Source organism: Bombus pascuorum, chromosome 10 (assembly GCF_905332965.1).
Source record: "Bombus pascuorum chromosome 10, iyBomPasc1.1, whole genome shotgun sequence".
In the NCBI taxonomy this organism is placed as follows: domain Eukaryota; kingdom Metazoa; phylum Arthropoda; class Insecta; order Hymenoptera; family Apidae; genus Bombus; species Bombus pascuorum.
Window position 1 is genome coordinate 10142780 of NC_083497.1, and position 25486 is coordinate 10168265.

At 37.3% G+C, this 25486-nt stretch overlaps 2 protein-coding genes across 8 annotated transcripts; one reads left to right on the forward strand and one right to left on the reverse strand.

Moving 5' to 3' along the window:
- Positions 1–64: 64 nt before the first annotated feature.
- LOC132911198 (unconventional myosin-Va) lies at positions 65–18459 on the reverse strand. 7 transcript variants are annotated; one of them, XM_060967618.1, is made up of 23 exons: positions 18089–18458; positions 17860–18002; positions 9847–10271; positions 9068–9368; positions 8675–8992; positions 7851–8339; positions 7568–7774; positions 7265–7387; positions 6873–7171; positions 5820–6438; positions 5536–5727; positions 5107–5469; positions 4719–5018; positions 4516–4621; positions 3858–4044; positions 3718–3750; positions 3335–3533; positions 3166–3259; positions 2981–3037; positions 2436–2606; positions 1680–2355; positions 1332–1614; positions 65–1242 (listed from the first exon to the last, which is right to left on the reverse strand). In XM_060967618.1, the coding sequence occupies exons 2-23, from the start codon at positions 17884–17886 to the stop codon at positions 1123–1125; spliced, it is 5589 nt and encodes a 1862-aa protein (XP_060823601.1). In that variant the 5' UTR covers positions 17887–18002; positions 18089–18458; the 3' UTR covers positions 65–1122. The 7 variants fall into 7 exon arrangements, with proteins under 7 accessions (XP_060823601.1, XP_060823602.1, XP_060823603.1 ...); XM_060967619.1 differs by having other exon boundaries at positions 65–792; positions 1075–1242; positions 17860–18458; XM_060967620.1 differs by having other exon boundaries at positions 3718–3747; positions 17860–18458.
- A 691-nt stretch (positions 18460–19150) lies between these two features.
- On the forward strand, positions 19151–24305 carry LOC132911173 (DC-STAMP domain-containing protein 2-like). The gene is made up of 12 exons (XM_060967585.1): positions 19151–19503; positions 19580–19855; positions 19944–20094; positions 20194–20353; positions 20425–20688; positions 20765–20978; positions 21132–21447; positions 21526–21833; positions 21964–22287; positions 22341–22939; positions 23010–23110; positions 23210–24305. Exons 1-12 carry the CDS (start codon positions 19352–19354, stop codon positions 23540–23542), a joined length of 3198 nt encoding a protein of 1065 aa, XP_060823568.1. The 5' UTR covers positions 19151–19351; the 3' UTR covers positions 23543–24305.
- The last annotated feature ends 1181 nt before the right edge of the window (positions 24306–25486 follow it).

A 25486-nucleotide genomic window follows, 5' to 3' on the forward strand; every position in this document is an offset into this window, starting at 1 on the left:
AATTTTTTTGTTTAAATATGTATTTTTGCTACTAATATGTGCACTGTATTGAATAAGTGGGGTATATGATTCCATCAATGATTCTTTTTTATTTTCTTCGTAGGAACAAATAAATTTGTCACATCGAGTCAAGGTATAATCGTGTAGACAGATATTTTTTCCTGTATAATCCGGGTTGTGGGAATTTTGTTTCCAAAATTATTTCATAAAGCATAAACGTAAATGCAGATCGATCAACGTAAGAAACAATTTGGTAACATTCTACTAATAAAATGGCACAAAATACGATCGCTTGTACATTTATAAATTATATTATAACAACATTGTATACCTCTATCTTCCTCTCTCTTTTTCTCCGATATCTTCAGCCTTCGGTCTATGGGGATAGACAGATAGTCTTTCTCTTATCACAAAATATACAATCTATCCCAGCATAACGCATATCTCTTTTCTTTTTCTGTTTTTACACAATAAGTGCATCTCCAATAGATTTATTACATACATAAAATTCATGCTTGGAGTTGCAATATTTTGCCATAACAACTTTTGATAGACTAACAACACCAAGAAACAACGCACTTCTTAAACATCTTTAATCTCCATAACAACATTTCTGTACCATACGATACAGAATTCGGCACTTCGTTTCATCGTATATACTTGCATTCTTATATCTCACTTATTCTTATTTAACGTACGTCCAATGTCTTCACTCAATTCAGATGTTTAAATCGCAAGTTCCAGCAGAGCCTTATATCAACACCATCCTCCTTAAGTCTTGACGTACAATCGCTATATATTAATAACGAAAATTTTTGTCAGAACGAATTCGTTAAATTGACACTTACGCGGAAGAATAGGAATGATGTTTTATAAAATACAAATTACACGAGTAAAAAAAAATATATAAAATGTAATGTCGATGACCCCCCTCGATGCGTTATCTAATTTTGTGAAAGTAATCTAATTCTTCCTTTCTTTCTTTTGTTTCCTTCTTTTTTGTTTTTTTTTTTGTTTTGTTTTTTTAATAAATAGACTATACGAATTCGATTATTCATTAGACTGTTACTCAACTAAAAATTATATGCACAGCAGGGCCTCTAAGTTTTTCCTTTCCTATGATTACACCTTTTTGAGCATGGGTAAATGAAGTACTTCTGGTATTTCGATATCCTCTAGTCGAATATCCGATGGATTGAATGGTAATCTTACTGTATATGAATACATAAGATCCATTAACAACTGAAAAAGAAGATTGATTATCCATTAATTACTTCTTTATTAACGTAACCGATCCAATAATAGATAGGTGTAGCAAAATTTAGACTTACCTGTTCGTTGTTCTCACCACGTTCACTCAATTTTTCCTGTACCTTCTTGATGAACGAAACTGGCACGCGCGTTTCAAAGTCGTCAGCTGGTGTATACAAATTTAGAATTTTCACTATTTGATTCGCGGTTAATTTATTGCACATTTCGCACACAGAATTTACGTCTTCATCTGTTTTACGAGCTTGCAAAAGCTGTGCTGCTTGTACAATTGGCTGAAGCACTTCGGATGCTGCTTCTAATCTTCGATCTCGTCCCCATTGCTCCAAATGGCTCAAATTATACCTAAAGAAAGAATAATGTTAAGATTAAGTAATCGCATTAAATAATCTTAGCAAACCTTCACGAACCTTATTTGCATGCCCTTCGTCCAGTGACAAAGTTCATTCCTGAGAAGCAAATTATTCAGAGCACTAGCGCACATGAAGTAAAACAGTTGTTTGAAAAGTTGCACGACAATCTCAGGATCAACACCATGATACTGAAGAGTTTTATACACTAAAGTAAGTTCATCGAGAAGTTTATTAAGCTTTTGTTGAGTTGATTCTGGCTCTTCTCCCATAGAGGATGATCGTGGTCGACCGAGTTTGTTAGAATCCAAGCCTGATATAGCTTCGTGTTCGAGAAGAGCAGGGACAGTCAGAGCTTGAATCCTTTCTTTAAGGTTCGTTACGATATTATTGAAAATCCAAAGTGCCACGTTGCTCAATACTAGGCGATACTCGCTTAAATCGAAATTTCTAAGACATTGCTCATTTTGTCTTGGTGTGTTTTCGATTTGGAAAGGTTTGTCTCCCGAATACTGTTTCATATTATGCAATAATCTCAAGGTGTTACTGAACCAGAGTACGCTACAATCAAAGTCTTCGCGTTTCTTGACTACACGTTTCACAGCATTAAGATATGCCGTTAATAACAATCTCACTTTTTCATCATCGTTTACACAGTCTGTATGCCTTATACACATAAAAAGAATATAAGCTGGCAGACCAGGAAGTAATGTCACCGCGATTCTAGGTTTTAACTCTAAAAAAAAAGAATTATAACAGTTCAAAAGATACTGGCATTATCCAAATTATGTAACATAAGTGGTTATCTAAATTTACCGAAAACAAGATGACGTATTATTATGTTGATATCTTCTTTTCTAAACTCAAACATGCCCTCATAATCTCTTTCTTTCTTCCGGATAACTGGCAAATTACTTCCATTATCTCCCGACTGACTATTGGAAGACATTATCGCAGAATCGCTTACAGGTTCTGCAGTATCTGGCACTATAAAAAAGAATTTTAATTTTTTTTATAATTTTTAGTTTTACGAAATCAGATGGAAATAAATTAAGAAAACTGAAAAAACAAATAGATAAATCGAAGATATAAACAAAAAGAGCCGAAAAAATAAATAGAATCAAGAATGACATGAAATGAAATAAGTTTGAAAATAAGATAAAAGATTATAACAATAATTGTATATAATTATTGTAATAATAAAATTATGACAATTTTGAGTCTCGTATAGTAATATGTGAGGTTTCAAAATTCACATGGCAGATGATGTAATGGTACCATAGATGCTAATTTATAAGAATTATGGTGAATTATGGTATATGTGAAGTGCAATGGAAATGAACATTGGACCACGCACTCACCGGCGCCCCTTGACATATGAGGGCGGTCCTTATGTTCCTTAGTATCGTCTCCCTCATCTTAGAAAGCATTTAAATATTACACAATTTTAATACTACTTTTCAATAATTTTTACTACGCGACCATTCCTTTTATATCGTTTAAAAGCAAGAGAATTTACACAGTTTGCTTAGTAATGTATACTCACAGCCTGCATCCCTCAGACGTTTCGCAAGTATCTTGCATTGCTTCTTAAACTTCCTGCATTCTTCTGCTATTTTATCGTATTTTTCTTGCAATTCCTATATCCAAAGTATCGTTATTAATAAATGTTATGTTAAAACTTTATTTGATACGACAACTAAAATTAACTTTACCAAATTTTCAGACGTTAGCCTGGCAATTTCGTGTTGCATATATGCCTCAGTTTGGGTCTGCGGCGATTTGCTCAAATTCACGGACAGTAACTTCTGCTGCTTCTCAATTTCCTCCTGTAACCTATCGATTTCCGCTCGCCATTCATCCCTCTGTTCCCGCCACCCTTTCTCCTTCATTTGAAGCTCGTCTTCTAATTGCCTTTAAATGAAAACACAAAATGTCGATTCACCTATTACTTTCAATGAAATTATTCAATCGAAAGAAACTGAAGGAACTAGCGCTAGATGTATGAGATATTTGATAATGAATGGCATTCGATAAGTTTCGTTGATTTCTGATAAAGGTCGCTGATTAATCGCGGCAAATTATCTGCTCAACTCACTCTCTTGAGGCCTTTCGCTTTGTCTTAAGTCTACTGAAAATTGAAGTGCATGCACAAACGACAAAATACGATTAGATACGGTTTAACATTTCTCTTTCGTCAAAAACAAGATTACAAACTTCGATAAAATCTCAAAATACCTGTTGATCTTTTTCTGTGTTTCGAAGGCGAGTACTAATTCGCCGTCTTCGTTTATAATGTCCACATCGCGGCCATAATTCGAGCCTAAGCTCTTCATTCTTCGTGTATTATCTGCCAACACGCTATGCAGTTGAATGCATTCTTCTCGTCTTCTCTCAAGCTCTTCTTGAAGCGCGTCGAATTGTCCTAAAATGGAAATTATTTATCGCACTCCTCATTTATCCATTTATATTATCCCTTTTATTTCACAAGCAGATTATATGATGTAAAAACAAAGAGAAAGTGTGAAAGAAAAACAAATTTCCTTTTTAATCTTTTATTGCTTTCAACGTTATAAATAGTCACATCAGGGAACGGCATGATATGAACTATGGTTATTCGGTATTAGAGGCGGGAGAATGTGTTTTATTAACGTTAACGTGCATACATCAAGCAGATAAAGGATTGCAAGAAGCAAAATAAAAATCTATGAGGATGCAATATTTGCATATCTTATATACCAAGCTTTGGTTAATGGCACAGCAAAAAAATAAAACAAAAGTATAATATATTAAAATTAGACTAAACAAAGACATATGAAGAAAGCGTCATTCGATTACAGTACACGACAAAGCAAATAATGAAAAAATTCCTTAGCCATGTAAATTAACAAATTACCCATGAGATTCTGCTGGGCACCAGTTAGGCCTGTCGAGGAAACGCTTTTTCTTAAAGAACCTAAATCTTTCTTTAACTGAGCATTTTCCATTTCCAGTTCTTGAAGCTATAAAATCCAGAAATAGGTATTAATTTTAATATCATCATTACGTATTACTAACTTATCGTTTCGATAGATCGAGTTCCTAATCACGTGAAATTACCCTAAATGTATCTTGCATCCTCGAAGTTTCTTCGGGACTATCACGTTCTAAATCTTCCACCATTCTGATTAATCTTCCCTTCTCTTTTTCAACATCCTTTAATTTCTGTTGAAGCTTCAACACTAATCCAATATCTACTGGCGCGTGTGTCGGACCATTTGTCTCGGCAGGTGATTTATTCGATTGGACTTCTCCATCGGGTGGACTATCTGACCTTTGCTGATTCCAGTCAATCGTTTCCAGTCGTGAGTAAGGAGTCGAGGAAGAAGCAGTCGATCTTACCGAACCGTAACCCAAATCCTTATTTAAACGGAATTAAGCGAAATGTTAAACTATATATCACAGAAATGAATTAATCTAAACAAAAATATATAAAAGATGATTTTACGATATTCTGGTCATCCGGTGGAAGTTCCGTAGACACGATTTGGCCGCTACTGCTGGAAGCATTGCTAAGAGAACGCGAGTGTGCAGGAGCATGCATAGCGAGTTTCTGTTCTAACATTTCTGTACGTTGCTCTAACTCGTGATACTCTTTCAATAATTTCTGATAGGCGCCACGATCCTGGTCCTGATCCAGCAGGAGAAGATCTTTTTCCTGTTCTAAACGGTACTTCAAGTTCTCTTCAGCACCTCGTTGGTTGTTCTTCAACTTCTCATTAGCTACCGAAAGTTCCTTTCGCAACTTTTCGATTTCACCCAGAAGCTCCATATTTTCTTGTTCTTTCTCTTGTGTATGTCTTTCCTTGTCCTAAATAAAATATACGATATTCAATCCCCTATACCACAATTTAACCGAACATTTCCAACAAGTTACCTGTAAAATATCCATTTTTTCGTCTCTTTCAGCTTTCACGATATCCTGAATCTTTTCTAATTCTTTCGCTTTCTCTATTAGTATAGCATTTAATTTCTTATTCTCCGCGTCTACGGATTTCAGTCCTTCTAATTTGTGTTTTAAGTCTATCACCTCGTTCTGAACGTTCTTCAATACCTGATTCTCTTTCATCTAGAAACCAAACAGTGTTCCAACATTCAACACCTTTAACACCAATATTATTCATATAATAACTTGTAAATAATAACGTTGTTAAAACATACAAGCTCGGTGATCTTTTGCTGCAGGGTCATGATCTTCTTCTCTAATCCCTTGTTCAGAGATCTTACGTGTTCCACGCTTCTCGCTTCAGCTTTCAATCTCTTAAACTCTTTCCTCGCCATATGCCTTCTGATGCAAGACTGAACGGTTATAATATCTCTTAATTTTTTCTTGCACGCCATTCGAACAAGGTAACCCCTGGCGAATCTCTGAATTACAATCGCTGCCGCATTGTCTTTCATTCGTTCGTATTTCTGTCGCGCCAGTTTTCCCCTGCCGTACGTCTGAATACCGAGAATTGTGCGCTTTATCTGGAGATATCGACGCCTCTTCAGCCAACCTTTGACACGAGCTTGAATTTTCGTCGCGGCCCTTTCTTCCCTCACAGCCTGAGCTTTCTGCCTAGCGATGTATCCTCTTCCGTATCTTTGAAGACCAAGCACAGCACATCGAATCTTCTTATACCTACTACGGCATATCAGACCGCGCACCGTTTTTTGGATCATAACACAAGCATCCCGCTGTCGTTCCGCTCGTAGCTTTTCTAGATAAGCTACCTGACCAGCACGAAAAAGAACCTTCGTCTTGCCGAATTTAAATTTATCTTCGTCTTTGATGTACCTGAGGAAATTCAAGTTGTTTTATATTCTGTTTCTGTGGAATTAATGCATTATTGAGCGATAGATGTGCCATTACTTTCGATAACTCTCGATTGTATTAGAAAAGATGAGCTTATTGTACTTTAGTAGTTTGGAAAGTTCATAGCGAAAGTTAGCAAAAATTTGAATGTATTATGTCATCATAGAAATATACATTTCCAATGAGAGATTAGTTTATTTAACTGCTACATTTGGCGTCCAATTAGTATTTGTCAAGTCGTCGGTAAAAGGGCATAATAAATATACATATAAAATATTCTATTGATAGAATTAATCGACTGATCAAAAATGTTACACGTTTTCGGCATATCCTAATAGGATATTTATTTTATATTATAAATTTATTATAGAAGGAGAAGGAAAGTGGGTCGATAACGGAAAGTGAACGTAACTGACCTGCCCAATATTCGTCGACAGGTTTCTTTGAGGTCGTCGCGTCGAATATCCTTGAATTTACAGAGACTCCTGTACCTGAGAAAGAATTCGTTGTATGTTCTTTGACTGGGAAACCCAGCGGCGGATATTCTAATTGTCTCTAGGACACCGCAAGCCCGTAATTGCTGCATCGCACGAATTGGGTTGTATTCAAATGCTTCCTTGGTATCGTTTGGTTTGATACAGCGCACGTAATGCGGTGTAGTTGCGTTTAACGTAGACATCAACATATTCAAGGAGTCGCGAAATTGCGAACCTACCTACAGATTTTGTACAACAACAAACATTTATCGACCAAAATCACCAACAGAGAATTACAGCAAAAACTCTGCACCTCATTAGCATCAAATTACCGTTTTTTTATTTTGCTTAGGCGAATTTAATGCTGGCTTTTGAGCCGATACTTTCAGTCTCACGTTCGATGGTACCATAAGCTTCGGATCCTCTTCGCTGAATAACTTCTTCAATAACTTATTCTGAAACAATAAACAGTATGAAAATCTTCTGCATAGCGATCTACGCATAAGGCTATGGCCACAGTAGATGAATTTGTAACATTTGTATTTTTATTTGTATTTTTCCAACATTTGGTTAGTTAGAACATGCATCTACTGTAACCATAATCCAAAGCACCGAGTTACGTGAATTTTACATACGTCTCCGTTTCGCAGTACGTCAACCTGTTCCTCGATAACGGTGTCTCTGTTTTTTTCTAAAAATCCAGTCGTTTCGTATTGCACCCGGTCGGCAAAATGATGAATCAAGAAGGCAGAAGTTCCGAATCGTGGTTTCTCGAAGTGTTTCGATTTTCCACATTTCGAGTAAAGTTTATCCGCCCATGAACTATCCGAACCTTTCGGCATCTGCATAAAATGGCCATTTAACTATTGTACGTTTTAGCGAATGAGTTTTTGAAAAAGAATGAAAAGTATCACCGACCCTACATTCCTCGTCCAACAAATCTAGGATACCCAGTTTCGTTTCGATGAGATCGATACAAGGTTGATTGTCATAGAAGTCTATGAAAGTCCATTCGATCTCCTCCTTAAAATACTCCTCCTGCTCTAACTTGAAGACGTGTTGATTGAATTGTTGTTGAAGCTTCTCGTTCGCGTAATTTATGCAAAACTGTTCGAAAGAATTGACCTCGAACGTCTCGAAACCGTAAATATCCAAGACACCGATGAAACACTGGGGTTTGTTTTGAGAATGCAAGGAGTTATTGATGCCAGCTACGATCCAGTTGAACAATTCCGCGTAAATATGTTTTGCCAATGCGTCTCTAGCACCAATCGCTTGTTCCACGTTCATTGGTTTCAAGAATACTTCCCTCATCGACACGATTTTTCTATGGCACAGCCATTTTCGCATCGCGTTTACGTCGGTGCCCAACAGCTCGCACATCATCAACAGATGTTTGTCTGACGACTAAAAAGGTTGTAACAAGGTACATCGAATGTCAGTACAGTTCTCTTTGATCGAAATGTCCTATCTAGTTCGAAACCGAAGAAAACGGAATCTTCTCTATCAACGAAAAATTATCATTTTCTTTCTGCCATATTTGTTTTCCTTCGCTTGGAAGGAAATGTTTAATCGTTATCTCGTAACAGTCTGTACAACGTAACTATACTTGAAAGCTAAAGGACGCGGGATAAATTTCGAATCTTTCGCCGTGTCTTAAAAAATGAGAAAATGCCAGATAGAACATTTTAACCAAATGTAAACAGAGTGGATCTCCGTTAAGATAAAATCATGATATTTACATGAATGTAACTGGTTTCGGTGTCGTTTTCATTGGTCGAATTTTGGTTATCGGCATTCCCTATATTCACGTTTCCCAAATGCATAATAGCTGCTAAAATACGAAGCATGTCGTCCTGCTGCTTGGACGAGAATCCAAGCATGGTGAGCGCGCTTATCGTCTCATCGAAACACATCAAGTCATCCACGCCATCTATCAAGGGATCATTTCCTTGATTTAGATAGTGAAACCTATTCTGGTGGCTCAAATGCAAATGAGGTAGACGCGCTGCGGCTGCGCACATTTGATAAAATATATGATAATTCCTTTCCTCGTATGTCTAGAAAATCATTCGTTTAACTAATCGGCTCATTCGTAAAGAAACGAACGCGACAGGTGTACTAATTAATAATACCTGAAACACGACTCTTGACTTCTCCAGAAGATAAGTTCTCATACTGGCTCCGGTGATGTGGTAGTGTTTGTTAAATTGAATCTCGATAAATTTTCCGAATCTCGAGGAATTATCGTTTCTCGTTGTCTTTGCATTACCGATAGCTTCCATGATCGGTAGAGAGGCAAGGACTTTCTTCTCGACCTGCGTCTCGGTCGTTGAACCACCGACGGTAGCGAAATATCGCATCGTGTATTTTGCGGAGACAGTTTTTCCAGCGCCGGATTCTCCAGAAACGATAATAGATTGGTCGTGACCTTCCCTACGTTTATTATGCAACATTTAAAAATTCTAACCATCATCTGCCTGTATAACTTTTAACCCTCTGAGTGTTTAATCCGTACAGGCAACGCTTCTTCTCAACACCATACAGGTAATTTAAGATTCTATCCTCCTGAACATTTCAAAATCATCGACCGTCTTAACATTAGAAATATTCTTGCTTTTTAAAAGATCTCCTGTCATTTGTCAATTATTTTGAAATATTTTACTTTTCTCTATTCGAGACATTTACATATCTTTCACCTATTGACATTAAAATCAGAAAAATCTAAATAGGCTTATCATTTCATTGTTTATCCTCTGCCATCTTCTTACATTAAATCAAAAGTCTAAAGATGGGAGTGTATTTTTTATTCTTTGTACGTTCCTCGCTAGGTGTTAGGCTTTTAAGTTTCTGGTACCTTTAGCGAACACTCAAAGGGTTAAGTAATTTGTGACAGACTAAAGAAGCTTTCAACCTTTCCAGCTTGGTGTACGCTTCCTCAGCGACGGCGAATATATGAGGTTCCAAATCGCCCATCGCCTGACCCCTGTACGCCCATATCGTGTCGTTGCCATAAATTGGAAGTTCATTGTATGGGTTAAACGCGACCAAAACGATACCGCAATAAGTGTAAATACAGTGTCGTTGAAAACGAATCTGTAGATTGTACAGAACAGCTGGCTCGTGAAGAAACGACAACGACGTCAAGTTGTTCTCCCCTATAAGTATATCAGGATTTCTTAACGGTGGTAAATCGGTATCTGATTTGATCTCCAAGACCTTCGTCTGATTGGAATCGTCCGTAAGAACCTTCAAGGTTCGCTGTTTTAATTTGTAATCTTCCAGAAGCACCGCGCCTTCCCAAACCCTTTCTGGGTGCGGCACCCATACCTTACCACCCTGAAAACACATATTCCTCTTCAATACGTCTATTTTTATTTTTATCAAACATCTGTTCATCGACCTGGTACAATACAGTTCGTTACGATGGCAAATCTAAGGATGCAACATTGTAAAGCAATGATAGAACGAATCTAACTCTACCATTACTTTAACTCCAACGATACACGGATTTCTCTTCAATATCAGTATTTTTATTAAGCACCTATGCGTCAATATAGTAAGTACTTTACAGCTCGTTATGATGGTAAATTTATGTTAGCGATATAACGTTGAAAAGTACTTCACGCTATCATTATTGTTTTAAAAGTTAAGCTTCGCGATTCAACGGTGAAATATCGCCTTGAGATACGAGCCCGAGCAAAAAGTTTTTCAACTACACGAACGAGCTCGTACGAGTTAATTACTCGGCGTCTAATTTTCCTTCTTTTGAAAAGATGACCTGCTTTTCCTTTTTGCGAGAAGTACGTATGAAAATGAGGTCGGCAATACAGCATATCGATTACGACGCCAACTGCGCCAAATCGAGATTGGTTATCGCGTTAGAACCGTTATTACTCTTTAACCGCGACACGTTTTTCCGTAACGTGTTCGGAAATACACTGACTATAAAATTATCGATTTCTGGAGAAACGTTCCCCAAAAATGGGAAAAGATATTGCCTTTTCCAAGAACGAAACGAACACTGTTGAGTATCATTTTCCCTAATTACAAAATCATCGACTCTAAAGGAGCTTGTTCAAAAAGGGAGAAGATATTTCAAAGATGTAACAAACACCTTTGAACGTAGTATTTTCTAATTACAAAATTATCAATTCCAAAGGGACTTTTTCAACAAAAAAGAAGATACTTCAAAGATAAAACGAACACTGTTGAACGTAATTCTCCTTGGAAGATAAAAAGATTCGTAACGGTATCAAGGAAATGGTTCTTCAGCTTGTCTCGCTATCATACAAATGAGACACGAAATACCAAAATGTACTGTTATCGAGCACGGTGTACAGACAAAAGACGAATTACGTGAGCTGAAGAAATATCGAGCAACGGTATAGTTTGCTGTCTTCTCTAAACATCATTGTATTTACGCTGTCGCGTTTTGATATTCGAAAACCGGTTAAAACGATTGAAAACAGTGAAGTGTTCTATGCGTGCTCTGCCTTCAAACAGAATAGTGACACGCGTATATAAGACAGCTATGGCTAGGAAGAAACGAAAATTAACCGTGAACTCTCATGACTCAATTATTATGCAAGACATCGTTCGAAAGATACCGAGAAAGAATCAAGAAGAATATATGTAGATATCCGTGGTACATACACAAATTTCATTTTCAACGCCGTCGATATTTTAATTAAAAGTAACTTCATACCTCGGCATGCTTTCACTAAAATTATTAAACCAATAATTACAACTTTCTCGCAATATGGAATACTTCTCCCTTCGCGGGATTATTAACGGAACGATCAACCTCGAAATTTTGAGCATCACCGTGTTTAGACGTTCAGTCGTAAACTATGTACTATAATTCAGCAATGATTACTAACGCTACGTTACTCTAAGTGTAGTTATTGTATCTTCGCGTTTCGAGGTTAGTTGATTGCTGACTTTACAATTTCACATTGTGCAATTACAAATTCGCCGGTGGACGCATCTCTGCGAATTTCGTAATACGCTACACCTTTCCAGCAAACGTAATCCGTGACGCATCGATAAATTTGAACGGAAAAAATTCAACGACATATGTATCTCCTAAATTCGAATCCCATCGAAATAATCGGAAGAAAAGTATTAGGAAATATTTCGACGATAACGAAGAGCAAAGTAGCAGATAAATTCTCTTCACGATTTCAACGTTTATCCGTACATTCGATTAGTACTTATTCGATCGTGCTTACTTTTCGGGAAGAAAGTGGTCGATGACTCGTAGAATATTCTATTGTTCTAATTCCGGCAAATCTTACCCTTTCTCTTACGATGAACGTTTGATGGTTGACTTCGTTCGTCAAAGTGTACCAAAGAAGTATGTAGTTCCCATGCTTTCTACGTTACGTACCAAATAACGATTACTCTGTTAAGTCTTACTCACGGAAAGCTATATAAAAAGTAAAATCCTACCGGGTTCCCACGCGGCTTGTTAATTGAAAAGGTGGTCAGAATGAGAGCGAACCGCGCGCGATTCAATCTAAGCGCGACAATCGCTAAGTTCGAAGATGAGAATATCCGACTTTCCCCTCTTCCTTTCAAATTAATTGCTGTTCTCTCAACCTCGACTTCTCTCACGGCTTTCGTGAGTTGCGTAACTAGAAATTAGGTACGTAAATCTCTGCTTCCCATTCATGAATATTTCGGATCTATTCTAACCATAACTTTCATTGAATGCGAAATTTCCAAAAAAAAAAAAAAAAAATATATATTTCAATAATATCGTTGCGCTGCTCGACCAGCTGAAGAGATAATTTCGAAGATATTTCTGACGCAGTGCAACATAGTATCGCAGAAATATAGGGGAAGTTCTGGTGTCTGCATGAACACAGTCCACTCGCATGTTGTGTCTGAGCTTCGCCAACAGACCACCGATCTACGGCTTCTGTCGCGTTCTACTCACGACTCGTTTCAATGTTCAAACTACGCAATTTTTTACTACGTTCGATAACTTCAATATCATCGATTATTATTATCATTATTATTATCGAAAACGGATGGAACGTAACAACGTATCTTTATATAATTTGCAACGCGTGCCAGGCATTTTATCAACTTTTTCGTCGGCGTAAGATACAATTAGAAAATTCATTTCCGCGACTAAAAATACCTTCGCGTTTGACAATAACGACCTCGCGATAACAATTTCATGACGTCATCACGATGACGTTATTCCACGAACATCTAATTTTATTTTTAATATTCACGTAAACATAGGAAAGGGAAGATACATGTTATAATCTTATCTACAACCGTGAAACCACTCCAGAATGAATCATTTTGCCACTGATTCCTCCCACAAAATACATTCAGATTTCACGACTCGTACGTATTCGCGTAACAAGAGAATACAACTTGGCGAGCTTTAAAATGCGTAGAAATCCCTTGCACGCGTATCTCCGATTGTTCTGCTCGCTTATTGATCAAAATGAAAGCTAAGGATTGCGGAAACCTTTCTCTTGAAAATTAAGACCCTAACGTAATAACGTAACACAAGTGGCGTAAATATACTCTGGTAATGTAGATACGTTTGAAATTGACTGTCATATTCTTTTATGTACGTCCGACGTGGGAAATAATTTATCTTCGCACTTGTTCGTTTGTTCAATGTAACAAATAACAATTGCGATCATTGTTAACGTTCCTCGGTGTCTGCTATCGTTTCTTTTGCTTCTGTTATTGTTGATGATTTACGCAGATGTGAACTTTAACATTTATCGTAAAATGTTATTCGCGACTGTGTTGCCAAGGCTTAACGTTGTTACGCTTTCAGCAGCAAATCCGAAGTACATTTAGAGAGCATCATGCTACACCTAGAAACCGCTTGACGTCGTGTTTGTCGTCGAGAGATCGATCGCCGTAGCTCGGCATCGTTGTTCCTGAGAAAGGTTCTCCGTTATCGAGAATAACCAGGTCAAGTTTCCCGCCCACGTATGATTTTTACCACGTGCGTCGAAATTGGCACCGTTGACACCGGTGGCGAGCTACCGTGTCACATGCACCCTGTGCACCCAACAGTTTCCCTTTCAATCGGCTAAAGATAAACGTGCCTTTCATACCAAGTACGTATTTCTTGATTGCGGGCTGTATCATATCGTTCGATCATGTTTGATGTGTTATCGATCTCAGCTATGCAGAAGATAGGTATAGCGAGTCGCGGAAGTATTTGAGTATTTATAGAAACTATAGAAGCATTTCTGGATCTATTATGCGTTGTATAAAACGTTTCAAATTTCTATAACGCTAGGAAGAGATACAGCTACCGTGATGTCATTTATAAAACTTGGAACCAATTCATATTTGGTATTACGAATTTCAATAATAAAGAAGAGAGTGCTAACAGAGCTTTAAAAATGTCCTATATTATATCTGTATACGTAATAGATTCATAAAAGAAAGAGAGAGGGAGTTTCTGCAAGTGTTTAAACGCATCCTCGAGCCGCTGTAATTTAAAAGACGTCGTATAAAGTGTAACTGCAAATGCAAATCTAAATGCACAATGTTCATCGAGCGAAGTTTACGAGCGTGAGAATGTGAGTTCATACTTTCAGTGTTGAGTAAGATCGCGAAGCGGGATGCCTTCGTGGGAGACTGCTATAAGGAATCCTCCGTTTTTCACGGAGGTTGCACAAAAGGTCGATCGAAACACTGTATTTAACCAAGCGACAGTTTTGTTCTCGACTAAATTGCTGTATCACGGTGCTGTCGCCACGAGACAACGAAAGTCTACAAAAATGCGTTCTTCGTATCGTACGCGTGTTTTTCAAGGCACCCGAGATCAATTTACGAACGTGGAAGAATTAGAAGGGCAGAATGACGAAAATATTTCTACGAAACCGTTATACCCGGATTAACACATTGGTCATCGTGGGATGACGAGTTTCAAAGAAATCTTCCTTGACCTTTCGGATAAAATCACGCGGAGCATAATGTCCACGATAGTGACTCTGTTTGCGCCTCCTTGTGACGGGCCACGAAGAAGCAAGGAGAACGACCTATTCCAAGACGCTTTGCTTTTCTGTTCCGAGAGAAAGGGAACTGCCCGTTCGTAAGAGAAGTCTTAGCGATCACGTTCCTCGAACTGATCGTGCGAGCAACAGTCTCGAATGGGGTTAGCTTACCTTTAAATGTAAAGGTGCGATCGAGACTACGGTTCGAGTTTCAATTTATTGCATAATATAATTTCATTATTTCCTTGTGTCTCGAACCGGCTAGCATCGTACCTAGACGACATTCTATTTCATTATGAGTTCGCCTGTTACGTTCAAACGTGTCGAAACTAGTTCGCAAAACGTTAAGCACTTGCTATTGCGTAATTAATTGTTACAAGAGTTTCACGCCAGGAAACATTTTAACCCTTAAAGGTCATCGTAAGAAAATTTACCTGGAAGCATTTTCTCTGAATCAAGAAATTAACAAAATCGAACCAGTGGAATTGGATGTTCCGTTATTATTTGATACTAGAAGAAGCGTAGAACGATCATCGTACGCGGTTATTACAAATTAATATTACGATCACGTCAGGAAATAATTTAATCCTTTGTTAAAGGAACATGAAAACCGTCGAACAAGTATTTCAAACTGAGAATGAAAAATTACAAAAATAATATTTCGACATTGTTTCCTAGAGTTTGTTCCTTTCTTTGCCAGCATTACGTGTTAATAAATAATTGTTTCGTAAGTTTGCAAAGAGCTTTTCCCTGAGAAACTAGTTCGAATTTTGTCATTTTTGAAACACATGTACGATATCGTTATAGGATGACAATAACGAAACAAAAATTCGTATTAATAAATTCGTGGCCTTCGAGAGTTAAGCTGTGTTCGTACGCGATATATTATTCTCTGTTCGCGTTTATAAATCGTAAAACTCAAAGACCATCCATAAGATGACTAAATCAATACGCGCGTTCTGTACTGAGCAATAGGTGTCCCTGACTTTACCAGTATCTACAGATGTAATGTCCATTAACGGTTGCAAGTATATTCTAGCCACGATTTTCTTGCTATTAGTAGTTAGCGCTATTAAGAAGCAAATATCATTGCAGGTAACTTGGACGAAAATTGCGATACGACCTCGGACAACCCCCGCAGTTCACTTGACCAAGGCAATAAATCAGCCAAGATGGAGAGCCACGGCACGACCTTAAAGGGGCAGGTTCGGGCTGGACTAAACTCTCTGTTCTCGTCGACTAAGTATTCTCACAGTATCGTTCCCTTACGTTCACTGTGCAATTTGTACGTAACATTCTCACGCATAGTAAGACCCAAGTAATTATCAGCTAATTCAGAACACCGTATCCCAGTTTTCATTTCTGCATGGTTAACAGATACTTCCCCGTGGGTAAGTTATAATTAAATACGAGCAGAACTTTACTTTTTAATATTTTAGTTTACCTGAATTTTGTATAGATAATTTGCCTAATTATTATAACAATTATTATAACGATTATTATTAACGATTATAATACAACGAGAGACTCTACGAGCTACGATACTTACTCAGGGACATAACCAATGCTTCGACGCAATAATCTCTTGTCAAGAAACGCTTCGTTTGTATACAACAAATGTTATCGTGGTCGACAACCTAGTCGTAATCACTGGTTTTAAAGCGAAATTTAGGTCTTGAGCCTGCGAGCTTCCATACGACAATTATTGATTTTTGTTTTAAAAGCAACTTCTAGATTTTAGACTTGTTCGTCCCTCGTTCTCAACTACTTTCTGTTATAAAGCAGAATTATAATTCACGTATCTATCATTGTTATATCGTTTAAATCATACAGAGTATCGAATCTCTTCTTTGTACAAGCGAGATCGATAAGATACATGTAATTATAATTTGAAATGTCATATTGAGAAGGTCATGCATAGTTCGAAACAGTGCAAATTATTGCTATAAACATCGAAAGGAATAGACACCTTTTGTGAAAGTAGTAGTTAAGTTTGAGAAAGACACCTTCGATCGAATCGATAATGGATACTTCCCAACTAATTGCAACAATATATTGTCTATACCATAATTTTCTCAAACAATTAACCATGCACGATACGCATCGGCGATAGAAAAGAAGAAAGTTTCGTTCGATTTTACAAAATAATATTCAATCTTCCTTGCTTCGCTTCAGGTTTTAACGACGCGATTCGAACTTTTCCGAACTTCAGAAACGTAATCGATAACGCATTTCCATGCACTTAAATTCGTATAAAATGAAACGATAGTAATATGAAGCAGATAGAGAAGATAGATCAATCTTTTCTTGCGCCAGATATTCATCCGAAATCGAGCAGATATATTTTAAAATTTTTATCAGAGAATCGGGAGAAGCAATAGAAATATCCGAGTGTTTTAAAACACTGGATAACTCCCGGGGAAAATTTCGCATACGTTTACATGAGATTTACTCCAACATATTTACCGAAAGCCCTCCTCTGCTTCTCTGCAGAGCGGACTGTTACATTCGGAATTTTAAAGAGAATACGCAAATGCAGTTTGCACAATATTATAAAACTAGATACGCTAGCAATAACTATCGAAATATTCAGGAACGTAGGAGACGAAAATTCGTTTTGTAATTTGACAATTATCCAAACAACCCTCCGTGGTTTTCAAAGAATTACTAGACCCGCGATCATTTCCACGATAATATACATTTATATTTGTCATTATTGGAACTTATTCATTCGACTCACAAACTCAAGTTAAAATTCTACTGTTGTACTGTTCTATAATGGAAGAGACCTTCTCGCCAGGCTTTAAGAGAGATTTCATGAAAAGGTAATTGTAAATGTCAACAGACAAGCTTGTCACAATGCTACTAAACCAGTTGCCATCGTAGAACTGGATTCGTGTACCTGCGATGGCCTGAGAATCTGAACTGGTTCGTACCTTCACGTATAACTCCCTCGTAGTCATCTTTGTTGGTCCAGGTGCTCACCTGGGTCAGGTCAGATACAATCGAGGAAAGCAGCACCCACAGCCACACACGATTTCACTCACACACGCACACACCTCAGCACAGATAAGAATACCTACGACATTTGTCGTCCAATCAAATGTTATACGCGCTACAAGCACAGTGATATTCTTTCGACTATACAATACATCCTGGTGTCACCTGAGGTGCGGTCAAGGCATGTTTCTGTTTTTGTTTTTTCTCTTCTTCTTCTTCCTCTTCTTCTTCTTCTTCTTCTTCTTCTTCTTCTTCTTCTCTGTTCCCTTTGCTTTGCCTTGTTTCGATCAGGAATCACCAAAAATCGATGTATCACCAATTACCGATAACAAGAATCACAAGTAATCGTTTTAACAATTTCTGATTTTGTGACACTGTCTCTATCGTTTTTCAAATTTCTTCGTTACAATCATTCGACAGTGATTGGATAGAGAAATGAATTTTCGCGAAGGCCGTACTTCCACGTAAACGTCGTCCGACGGCACTGCCACCAGCTGGTTCGTTATCGGGTTTAGATTCGGCGCCCCTCTTCCACTCCTTGCACGACTACTCTTCGGCTTTCCAGCCGAAGCAACCTTTTCTTTCCTCCTTTTTCATATTCGTTCTTGCTATCGACGTCTCTCTTCGAAGATCGAACTACGAGTTTTACGCCATCTCACAGGCGAATCGAAAAATGAGACGAGTGGATTTTCTCACATCCTACGACAGTAAATTAGAATTGTTTCAGCAATCTTCTCTATTACGAACTTTCATCGTTGAGAAATAAACCTTAGAATGATCTTTTTATAAACGAAATCGCAACGACGTATTACCTAACAGTCGTGACAAACATCAATTGCCAACACGTTATTAATTGTTCGCTCGTACGATACGTTATCAGCATTCGTTGATAGCGAACTACGAATGTGTATTAACGATGGACAGCTTAGACACGGATAGACGTGCAATTACATTGACGGTAATACTTTTTCAAGTCGTGCGATTTCAGGCAATCGGATGAGTCCCTTATCATTTTGGTGTCACATGCGACGTTATCGATTCAGTATAAAACAAGAACGCGACATTAGTAGCGGTTGGAATTATAGTGGAATGTAATTATGGAATTACTACTACTAACTATATAAATTTCATAACTATAGAAAAACTTAATCGCGATCGCAGCCAATCAACTCGTTCGTATTATTTGCAATATAATTCACAATTTTATTGTATACTTGAAAACTTATAGCTGGCGATATAACGTAATGTATACGTACTTCCTATATTTTATACAATTCGATAAAAAAGAAAAGAAAAATGAAATCGCATCTCTACAGACAGTAAAAGTTAACCGTATACTTAACCATTAATTACATAAGGAACTATCGTACAAAGAATAATTTCAGTTATCAGCGTGATTTATTAGCGTCGGACGAACAGAGTTCTATCATGGCATTTTTCCAATTGGTTCTGAAAGCCAACAAATTGGAAAAACTGAGGCAAAGTTACGAGGATGAAAAACTGACATCGATTGAGATTTCGAAGGGTATCGTCAAGCCTGTATATACTTTGAAGCAGCAAATTCGTCGAAGAAAAATATGGTTAGTCTGGAGCTTTAAATAATCGAGAAATTTTGACTTCGTTTTTATATTGACCATCTTTGGAAAATCGAGACAGGTTTAAGAAGAAGGTTACACACCTCTTAGGCAAAATCTTTGCTATTTTAAGAGATTCTTGGATGTATAAAAAGATTGTTGTAATTCGTACCGATGGAACATTGGAAAATTACATAGCAAAAAGCTTCGCAGGATTCGTTGGAGGAATATTCTTGACGTACATATTTTTCATATTTTTCGTTTTCCAATTGCATTTTAAGCTGTCGTCTGCGACGTTCCTCTGTACAATAATAGGAATAATTCTCACTCTTGGTCTTGCATTCTCTTTCCAAGTCCGGTATGCTATGATATGCATATGTATTTATCATACATATAACATGTACGATATAATCTTGGTAGTTTAATTAAATAGAAAAATGTTTCAGATGCGTTGTGTTTCTTCTCTTGCCGCAATTTTTCTCGAAACGCGGAAGGCAAGCTTTAATGGCGTACGCGTTTATTTTAGCTTTAACAGGACCAGTGAAGAATACTATGCACAACACCGGTGTACTTTCAGAGTCACTAGCCTGTGCGCAAGTACGTATATCGCTCTATATCATTTTACGTCATTAAATTCCCCGTTCTCGAATATCGATCGCATTCACGGTCAACTAGAAAATATCGTTTACTCTGCAGGAACAGTTAAAGGAAGCGGTAAAGACCGTCATAGATTTAGCAAAACAACCGTTTTACGCTTTGCGAGAAGCAATATCGAAAGTCATAAAGACGGTCAAAGTGGTAGTAAAGAAGATTAAACAGACTCTAATTGCGATTAAAAGAGTCGTTCTTAGCATACGTAAGTAGAATTTGTGTACAATCTAGTAAACGTTTTACAACCTGCATCCTTTACTTCGTATCTCATCATAGTTAGAGTTATCACTGCGGTATTCGAATGGCTGGGAAGTATCATAAGTATATGTAACAAAAAGTTGGGCACACCTTTCGACAGGTGCCAAAGCGTTTTTGAAGGAGCAGTGGCGGATTGCAAAGCAAAATTGGGTCCAATTTTTGGATTGGTTTGCAACATAACTTACGTAGTCAGTAGTCTGTGTTACATAGTGAAGCCACTGGATTTCATTTGCATGCTTGTTTCCTATATCGCTGACAGCGTAGTTGGTGTCGTAAAGAGCAGTAAGTTATCTCGAAATAAATTTGAATTTTCCTTCTTTCTTTCCCCCGAAGACGTTTTTACAGTCGCAATTCGTAGAAATTAAGAAGTTCACGATGCACATGAAAGCGATGTTCTACGTTAAAGTTAAGTTCTCCCATTCGTTTCATTTCGAAACGAACCAAAGCAGGACGATGCAAGACGTATCCACGAGTATTACTACAGAGATACGCTCGAGAACGGACAAACTCTTTGGTTTCTTCGATTTCATGAATTTCATCACGTCCTTTTTCATGTTCTTTATCATACTCAGGTAAAGTAATGTAACTGTTACATCGATAAGAATAGTTGAATAATTATGAATTTATTCAATCGTGAAATTGAACGTACGTTCGCGCATTTCTCTAAAACAATGTCAAAAATGTAATATTCAATATAAATTGACTATCCGATCTAATATTTTCAGAGTGTTACGCTATCGTTACAAATGGTTAACCAGCGAGCGTTTCGACAATCGATACATAACCGACGATCTACGTACCATCGATTTGATAAGAACACATCAAGACAAGGAGACAGTTTTGCCACTGAATCGACGTGAACGCAACAAATACGTACCACTCTCTTCCGTCATATTAATAAAATCCGAAAGAACGAAATTATCCAAGTCTATTATATTTTTAAGCCTAGCTACGGTCAAACTTATCACGTACATGTTGATAGATTATTGTCTTTATTGGGTACTGAACACCATACAACTTTACGGACGATTTCAAAGCAAAGTAAAATGACAAACTATTATTATCAGACTGCTGATAATTATTGCGATTACTTCATACAGCAATACGGCATTCTTTTAGGTCGAACGACCAAACGTGGTAACTATTCACGTATCGGGCGATGGGTATTTAGCTGACCTTTATAAAAGTATCGTAAAAGCATTCACGCCACACGGGCAGGGAACAGAAATCGATACGATGCTTTGTCTTCCGGATCCTGTAACACCTGATTTCGATAAATACACTCAGATCCTCGTTTTGATCTTTCTTTGCTGGCTGATGGCATTTTTCGAGCCTTATGGTTTACGAATGAGACAGGTAGTCATGTGCCAGTATTATCCCGAGAGAGCAAAGCAGAGGGCAGCTTGGTTGTACAATTACATCATCAGGTATTCAATTTCTCTATACCCAAGGTATCTACCTGGTGAACTTATCTTAACTACAGACGGGTCGAAATCTGTTTTTTAGATTCGCCAACTTCGAAATACTTATTTTCTCCTAATTTTTACTTCGAACTAGGTCAAGGGGCAATTTTTTGAAGTTTGCTAGACGTCAATTGCGCCGAAAATTTGGCCTCACCGAAGGGGAAAAGATCGAGAAAGTGACTTTAAAAGAGAAATTGTGGGCCATGTTTCCCTTATTGAATATATTTTTCCCATTGAAACAAAAAGCGTGTCTTCTATGTGGCACAGTGGAACGTGACGAGGATCCACATGTTAAATGTCCAACTCCTGGTTGCATTGGCCTATATTGTACGCAATGTTTCGCGGATTTGCAGAATTTGTGCACCATTTGTCGGTCACCGATGGACTACGGTGACTTGTCCGACATGAGTGAGGAGAAGTAAATTTATTAATGATAAAAATCCTGAATCGGCTAACCGGTGATCACTAACGCCCTTCAAATATTAGAGACTCTTCGGAAGATCAATTTGAAATACCAAGAAGAGCCTTGCTAAAACGTGAATTGAAATTGGAAGAAGAAAAAGATAAAATAATGGATGAGGAAGGTAAAATGATGGGGGAAGAATACGAAGCAATGTTAGGCGAAGAATATGAAACTGAAGAGGAAGAGATGTTAAATAAAGAATATGGAGTGGAAGATGAAGAGATGCCAGGTGAAGAATATGAAGTGGAAGATGAAGAGATGATGGGTGAAGAGTATGAAACTGAGGATGAAGAAATGTTAGGCGAAGAATATGGAGATGAAGAGATATTAGATACAGAATATGAAGGTGAAGAGATATTAGGAGAAAGATACGAAAATGGAAGCGAAATAGGGGGAGAAGAAGAAGAAGAAGAAGAAGAAAGAGCAATGGAAATGATAGCAAAAAAGGAAGGAAAGATAGAAGACAAAGAAGAGGTAAAAGCGAAGAAAGAAAAAGAAGAAAACAAACTAAGAGTCGAGCAGCCAGAGAAAATGGAAAAAGACGTCGGTGAGCAGACGGATGATAAATCCTTGGAAGATCTCGATCAAAGTACCGAATACAGTTACAGTAAGAATTCAACGTATAGCTGAGACAAACTCATTAAAGTGTACTACATTAACCGTGTTAATTGTCCCAGCGTATCAAGATGAATCTCCTGAGGAAGTGGAAATGGAGAAAACGAGGAAACGATTCAAAGACGTGGAAGCACAGAAAATTCGAGACGACGTAACAATCCAAGTGCGTTTCAACGTGATATAGTAGAGTCTTTTCGACTAATATCAACTTCGTTAAATGTCTTATCTTTTTGCTACTATTTTAATATCGTTTCGTATTTAGATATTCAATCAACCGTTAGTAAAAGAATCGATCTCGGACAGTGAATCACCAACTTCTGGTTTCGTTGTGAGGGCACGTAGAAAAGTTCGTGGCAAATTAAAAAAGCGGCCGGTTATCGAGCTGAGAGATTCGGATTCATCAAGTTCGATTGCCGACACGGAATCCTGGCCGAGTGAAGATGTCGACGAAGAAGAAGTAATACACATAGAAATAGACGGCGATTCGGAAGAATTACTTCCGAAGGATAGAAAGCATAGAAGGAAACTAGGTCGTATAAATAGAATCGTCGATGCAGTTGCGAGAATTCCTTGGCTCGGTAAAGGAGAGGTATGAAACATTCTAAGCCCTCCGAATATTTTCATATTTCTGGATCATTATTCCTTGGGGGAGGATTTAACGTTTTATCGAAAGAAAGTTTGCTTAAACTTCCTTTTAGGGCACCTCAAATTTTTGATCCATCGTTTTCTAAAAAGTACTATCGAACGATATAGAGCGAAATTAAAAATTTACACAGCTCACTCTTATTTAAAAACACTGGAAGATACAGAATTTAGAGTATCCATCTTGTTGCAAAAAAAAAACCATTTAAAATGAAATTTAGTCGAAAATTTGATCAAAGAAAGAAATTTATCGCTTCGACAGAATGACGAGAAGACACGCAAAGGATTGCAAAGGAAACGTCCATCCCTTATGAATAAGATTATCAGTATGCTTCGCAGAAAGCAATCAATGCCAATCCAATCGTATAAAAGAGTTAGAAGGACGAAGGATTCCTCGCCTTCTTCTTCCTCTTCGTCTGACGAGGAAAACGAGAGTCTGCTAAAAGTGCAAGACAGAGACACTGATAGTCCATCACACTTGACTAGAAGGAGAAGTAGACAGACAACAACGGAAGATACTTCCGATGAAACTCTAACTAGGAGGGTATCGTATGAAAAGAATTTCGAGACGAAACCATTACCAAGGTAATGTTGTATAAAAAATGAAAGACTATGATTAATTTTAATTTGTATATAATTATTTACTAACAGTAAGTATTTCTTATTGTACATAATTATTTTTAACAAACGTACGATAAAACAGGCATCTGGAGTCTGTTGTGAAAGACACGTCTTATTTCGAAGTAGATGAGACTAAAGACTCACAAATACGAAAACGTGTTCGCCAAGTAGAGGATGTCGATAAACCGTCAGACATAAAAGTGCCTACAGGACTTAAATATAGAGACACGTGGAGCACGACAGAAAAGGATGAATTAGTATTATCATATTTATACTTTAAAAAAGTTGTATATAAGTTTATAACCAGACTCTGGATCTTTATGTATTTATTTGAAATTTGGTGGAAGAATTTTATAGAATACAATTGTATAGAATATTCAAAATAATATTTAATAGGTGAAACAAATCTCTACCAAGCTTCTACTCTTCTAACTATTCATATAAGAACATAAATCCGCAGTCTAGTTAACACTGCAAAATACCAGAGACGATGGAAAACATTCTTTTGCTTCTTTTAGGATCTTTGCACTTGCACATCAGAGATCACATTTGAAACAACTGCAGATAAAGATATTTATTCATTGGGTATGAGCACTATATCGGAGCAGACAAATAGAGTTAGTCAGACTGTATCTAAAGGCAAGACAGATTATACAAAGGTGATAGAACCGCGGATCAAACAAAAGTATACGAAGGATGATTTTTCTGAGTACAAAGACTCGAAAGATTTGGCGCAAGAAAATACGGAATTAGAAGAAAACAGAAAGATAAAAAGCATAACTGCGAGGAAAATAAAGGATAGAATAGAACCTTCGGAAGAAATTGCAACAATTTGTTCAGATACAGATAATACTTCATTATATGATCCAGGTGTTGATCATAAATCGAGGAACCGACAAGCGACTATGGAAGAAGCTGCAGGATCTAAAATGCAATATTCGGAAATGAAGCCAATAATGTCAGAAGGAAAACTTCTGAAAATTGATACTGAAAATAAAAATACATTTTTCGACAAGCTAATAAAAAAGACAAAGGTCGATAAAACCACCGATCTATCAGATAAAAACAAATCCATTCAAACAAAATTGCACAAACATGATAGAAGAGATAATCATATTGAGAAAGATACAAATATCGCAGACGCAAGAAAGTTTGGTGAACTTTCTAAAGAGTTAAATAAGGAGAGTAAAAGACAGAAAGAAAAGCATCGTCGAAGGTAAATATCAAAATAGATAGCAGGGTAAGTACATATTAGGTTGTTTGGCGAATTCACGAC